The sequence below is a fragment of the Megalobrama amblycephala genome, linkage group LG1, assembly GCF_018812025.1.
Source record: "Megalobrama amblycephala isolate DHTTF-2021 linkage group LG1, ASM1881202v1, whole genome shotgun sequence".
Taxonomy (NCBI): Eukaryota; Metazoa; Chordata; class Actinopteri; order Cypriniformes; family Xenocyprididae; genus Megalobrama; species Megalobrama amblycephala.
Genome location: NC_063044.1, coordinates 45,316,077 through 45,322,076, shown reverse-complemented (window position 1 = coordinate 45,322,076; position 6,000 = coordinate 45,316,077). Strand labels below are relative to the sequence as shown.

At 36.2% G+C, this 6,000-nt stretch overlaps 1 protein-coding gene across 1 annotated transcript in view; it reads left to right on the top strand.

The window, feature by feature from the left end:
* Positions 1 to 6,000, top strand: part of rab11fip4a (RAB11 family interacting protein 4 (class II) a) — a 66,488-nt gene that overhangs the window by 270 nt on the left and 60,218 nt on the right. Inside the window, exon 1 of the mRNA XM_048195536.1 lies at positions 1 to 379. This exon is cut by the window's left edge and continues 270 nt beyond it. Within this exon, the coding sequence (XP_048051493.1) occupies positions 227 to 379 (153 nt within the window). The 5' untranslated portion in view covers positions 1 to 226. The remainder of the gene's footprint in view (positions 380 to 6,000) is intronic.

The following is a 6,000-nucleotide window of genomic DNA, read 5'->3' as shown; positions in this document are numbered from 1 at the left end:
TCCGCATCATAGGTGGCGTCAAACTCAGTCTAGCTCTCATCCCGGTAGGAGCAGGTACCCCTCCCCAGGCGCAGATGGTTCCTCCTCCCAGCTGGACTGAAGTGGTGCTGATGATGTCAGAGCGCTGAGTGAGGCTGAGCTCCGCGCGAGCTGAGATGATGGCGAGCGCGCTCACGGCATTCCTGTCTCTCTAGTACAACGCGTTCACCAGCGCATCATCTTAACGATGGACGGCAATGTCTTCCCCGACCAAGAACAGCTGCTGGTATTCCTGAAAAAGCTCAAAGAAGTGTTCGACGTGTGCGACGAGGATGCAGACGGATATATTCGGGTTGAGCACTTCGTGGACCTCGGTCTACAGTTCGGCCAGGGAGATGAAGTAAGAACCTGTGTCTTTACATAATCATTCACTCAGTTCCGCAACTCAGGAGTGTTTGTCATTTTATACTGCTGTGCACTTTTGTACCTCTGGGAATATTTCAGTAAATCACTTTCACCGATTTTGTGCAAACAGGTTGGCTTATTCACATATCTTATTTTGCGTAATTGTTGCCGGACGTTTATGGCGTTATAGTTTTATATTTGGCTACTGGCAGTAACTGCACTTCCGCCAAGTAACCAAGACAACTGTCTCCTCAATCTCCTTCATGAACTGTGATGTCATCAGCCATCACTTACATATTCAACAGTTCATGTTTTTTTGGGGAGGGAAATTTAACAGAAGCAGGAGTGCATCACGATTTTAATTACACAATAGACCAGTTAAAATGACAAAATGTGTTTAAATGGATAGTTGGCTTATTGTCCAGGATGTCACTAAAGGGACAAATTCTGTCATCATTTAGTAGTCACCCACCTTATGCTGTTCCAAACCTGTATGACTTTCTTCTTTGAAACAGAAAATATGTGTGTGTTTTTTTTAGATAACTTTGGTTAATAAAAGAGTTTCCATTCCCCTTGACTTCCACTGAATGGACAAAAAAGGAAGGCGATGGGAACCGAAACTGTTTGGTTACCAACATTCATCAAAATATCTTTTGTGTTTCGCAGACGCAAGAAGTTTGGAATGACATGAGGATGAATAAATGATGACAGATTTTTCAGTTTTGGCTGATATATCCCTTTAACATGAATGTGATGTTAATGTTTTATTCAGTTAAGACAATTATAACAATGCAGTTCTGTTACGTTTCAAAATCAGATGATGCACTTGTGTAAACAAGGCCATGGAGGATTCATATCATTGCTGAATGCCATTCCAGCATGTCCGATAATGTAGAAATATTATGTTTGGTAAAAGTTAACATGATCTACTATGTTGGGTAATTATTTGGTCAGAAAAGAGACAAATTACCTGATGGTTTTCCCTTTTGTTGTACTGAGGACATTAGTGTTACTTGGCTTAAACATGATACATTGAAAACTACATATTGAAGTTCTTATTTATATTAAGCTACCCTGTTTTAGTTTTGGTAATCAAAATCACCGTTAATTTCATTTTTAAAGTTGATCATGATGTCACGTGCGTTCTGTTCTTTGTCGAATAATTCTTCTTCTCAGTAACTGTAGATCTTGACCTTGCATTTCTGGCTTCGGTGGTTCAGTGTGTGCTTCTTGAAGTCCTGCCAATAAATGCTTTTGTCTAGAAATCTGTCTAATGGAGGGCACGTCTCCTCAGAGTGACCAGTCAATATCCACTGCCCTGTGTGAGTCTTGCTGCTGCTGCTGAACATCAGTTGAGCTGAGTTTGTGTATTTTGGTGGAAATTGCTGTTTACAATCAGTCACTCAGAAGACATTATGAAGCACTCTGTTGACAAAATAGAGCAAGTGAACTTAACGTAGATATATTAATAAATTAAGTAGAAGTATTTAAATTGGCAACATAATGACAACCCGATTCACTTTCATAAGGATTTATTTAAAACATGGCATTGTTTTTAGTTTAGTTGATCTGTCAGTTTAGCTTGTCTGCTCTGGAGAAGTGACTGCATTTAGAGCGTGACCAAAACAAACAACATAATGGGAATCACAGGTGCTTTGGCTAATCTTCATTATCTTTTTCTTGTTTACAGAGACGCCTATTATTCTGTGTTTGTCTGTTTAGTCACTCATCGTGCTTTGTTTTAGACCTTACACTGGAGTAGCTGGAGCCAGAATATGCTTTCTCATAGCAGAAATAACAGCTTTAAAAACACTAATTTCCTTTACTGTCACCATGGCAATGATATTTAACACTCTGAGGATACTGAAAAGGCCTTTCCTTTCGGTAAATGCAGGGTGGTGTTTATGATAAGGACATGCAGATTGTTTTGGATCTGTAGGATACATAAACTTCACAAAAGATGGCTGGGGCATCTTGAGATTGTAGTTTGAATTCTGGTGCTCTTGGATGACCATAGCAGAGGTATTTTTCTGCTCTGTGTGCTGCTCAACCATGTGCAGCCATCCTTGATGGTCATTTGCTGTTTTATTCAGCTGATTAAGATGTTTAATTGGCTTCCTTTATGCATTCAATTTAATCCATAATGAATTGTGGTGCCTCAAGGCTCTTTGACATTTAAAATGGTCTCAGTGGACGGCAGTAATGAAAACGATTTGAGCAACCTGCCTCATTCAGCATTATCTGGAGGTGTTTTTAGAGATTCAGTTTTATTATTTGTGTTTTTGTAATAATTTGCTGTATTTTTAGGCTCTCCTGTTCCAGTCATTTTGGATTATTAATGTAATCATTAAGCGCAGAGATCTTCTAATTTGATTTCAGAAATTACCCCATGCCAGCTCCAAGAGTCGCCACAGTATATTTTTACAGTACATTAGGTCGTGCGACTGTTTTGCTTGCTAAACACTGTGAGCGGTATGCAGGAATCAGCAGTGGTGACAAATGGGTTGATTTTATCTGATTGATAGTAGCACTAAGCAGAAGGACACAGTAAGAGTCGTCATTGTAAACCTTCATTGCAGAGTCAAACCAAAATACGAATCATTACTGCTGCAAAGGACATACTCGCAATGTTTTGCTGTTATGTAATCACCTCTGAATGAGATGTAAATTATAATGTGGAATTATGTAAATTACATTATCTCAGATGTTAGTCTCCAAAAAAGTTTGTAAATATGTTGCGTTTTCTATGTTATGTATATGATTTTTATGGTATTTTTGTACAGTATGGTTTGTGTGTTTTTTGCTTTTATTTATGTACACTACTGTTTAGGGTTTGTAAGATACACACCAAGTAGTGTACATCAGAGATGGATTAATAATAATAATATGATGATGATTATGATGATGGGTTATACAGTAGGTACTAAAGATTCAGTGATGGGCTTTCATTTTGCCATTTATTCACACTATACCATTCAAAAGTATGGCAAGATTTTTTTATTTTTGACAGAAGTCTATTTTGCTCACTAGGCTGCATTTATTTGATCAAAACTACAGTAATATTGTGAAATAATACAATTACAATAACATTTCTATTTTAATATATTTTACAATGTAATTAATTAAGCTGATTTTTTGGCATCATTACTCCAGTGTTTTCAGTGTCACATGATCCTTCAGAAATCATTCCAATATGATGATTTGCTGCTCAAGAAAAAAAAAAAAAAAAAAAAAAAAATATATATATATATATATATATATATATATATATATATTTTCAACGTTAAAAACTATGGAGCCCCGGACATGACATGCAGGAAAAAAATAGTAGGCTAAATCATGCGCACGATTTACTATTCGTTCTATCGTGGGAACGAAATAGTAAATTGTGCGCTCCTTTTAGTAAATCGAGGGAAAGAAATAGTTATTTGTGCGCACGATTTAATTTTTTTCTTGCATGTCATGTGCGGGGCTCTGTAAAAAACAGTTGTGCTGCTTAATATTTTTGTGGAAAATTTATACATTTTATTCAAAATTCTTTGGTGAACAGAAAGTTCAAAAGAACAGCATTTATTTGAAATATAATATATTATATAATAAATAATATATAATAAATATATATATATATATATATATATATATATATATATATATAAGTCTTTACTGTCAATTTTTATCATTTAAATGTGTTCTTAGGAAATAAAAGTATTAATTTCTTTAAAAACTTTTAATGACCCCAAATTTTTGAACATTAGTGTAAATGTTATATTTTTAAAATGTTATTATACTTTTATGTAGGGCTGTCAAACGATTAATCACGATTAATCGCATACAAAATAAAAGTTTGAGTTTGCCTAATATATGTGGGTGTACTGTGTGTAATTATTATGTATATATAAATACACACACATCTATGTATATATTTGAGAAATATTTACAAGTATATGTATTTATTTATATTTTTATATAATTTCTATTATATATAAATAAATTTTTTGTACATAAATAACATTTCTCTTAAATATGTACATTAATTTGTGTGTATTTATATATACATATTATTTACACACAGTACTCACACATATATTATGCAAACTAATCGCGATTAATCGTTTGACAGCCCTACTTTTATGTGGTTTCACTTTATTTTGATGGTCCCTTTAACACATGCTGTTGACTAAGTAACGTTGCACCTACATGTCTACTAACTCTCATTATAGAGTATTAGTAGACTGGTAGGGGTTAGGGTTAGTAGAATATGTTGACTTGTACTTGCAAATTTACTTATAGTCAGTAGAATGTCTGTTGGGCGACCATCACAATAGAGTTAGATATAGCAGATATTAAAGGTGATAGAGAGGATTTTTTCGTCGACTGAGAATCCAAAGACTGTTAGTGAGTTTTTGAAATGAGCGCATGCGTAAGAACAACCCCCTCCTTCACAGCTCATTTCAAGGGAACGCCTCCCAAAACTCGTACACGAGTATTGGAACACGAGTGTTTGTTTACCACCGGCATTCGCTGTGTCGTGTTAGTGGATTCATTATGTCGGACTCACCGCAGGTAACTCATAATCTGCAGTTGTTACTCCTGTGTCCTGACAAAAACATTGCATGCAGCGCCTGTGGAGTGTGGAAAGTTACTGGAGCGCGCAGCCGCGCTCGTTTCTCACTAGGAACGTCATGGCAGTGATTGACAAGCCAGAGGGCCAATTGTTTACGCGATGATCACACAAACGATTGGCTGATGTTTTTAAGGCCCTACCTCGTGCACAGATGATGTATATTAATATTATTACTTTCAGTGCACCTAATAAATAGTCTTTTATCAGTTAGTAAAGACAGTTTCAAGTAATATTACAAAAATGTATAAAACAAAACATCCTCTTTAGCACCTTTAAGCCGACAGTCTACTAATACTCTAATGAGTGTTAGTTGACATGTAAGTGCAAAGTTACTAATAGTCAACAGAATGTTCAAAAGGAACCGCCAAAATAACGTGTTACCTTTTATGCTTTTGTAATTTTTTTTTGTTACATATTACTCTGTTACGGTTATTCTTCCCTTTCTTTATTTAAATGGATACTATTATAGCAGAATACAACTGAATATGAAAAAATAATCCTGTAATAAGCGCAGTGAAGAAAATGGCTTGTTGTCATTAGTCAGAAGCAAATGTTTTTGTGCCATGTTGTACCATTTGCAGTGATACAGTTGGGTGCTTTGTGCAGAAGGAAGTGATATAACAGCGTGAGTGTGAGTGTGAGGTACAGTCACAAATGACTGGTCTCTCTACATGGCGCAAGTCACAGATTCTGAGTCACAGTTGTGAGGAACAGTCATGATAGCAGCTTGAATGTTTGTAATGACCATCTCTGGAAGTCCTGGCAGGTCTTCTCACCAATCCATCCTCCGTTTCTTTTCTTATATCCATCCCTTCTTCCATTTTTGTTTCCTGTTATCTCATACCTCTTTTCTTTGAAGGCTCTTCAGGTCACCTTTTTCTTAATCCTCCATCTAGTCTTCACCTTCATTCCTTATTCCTCCCTCTCGTCTCTCCCCTCCCCTTCTCCATCTCCTCCACCAGTCCGTTTCCTGATGCTGTATGAGGTTGCAG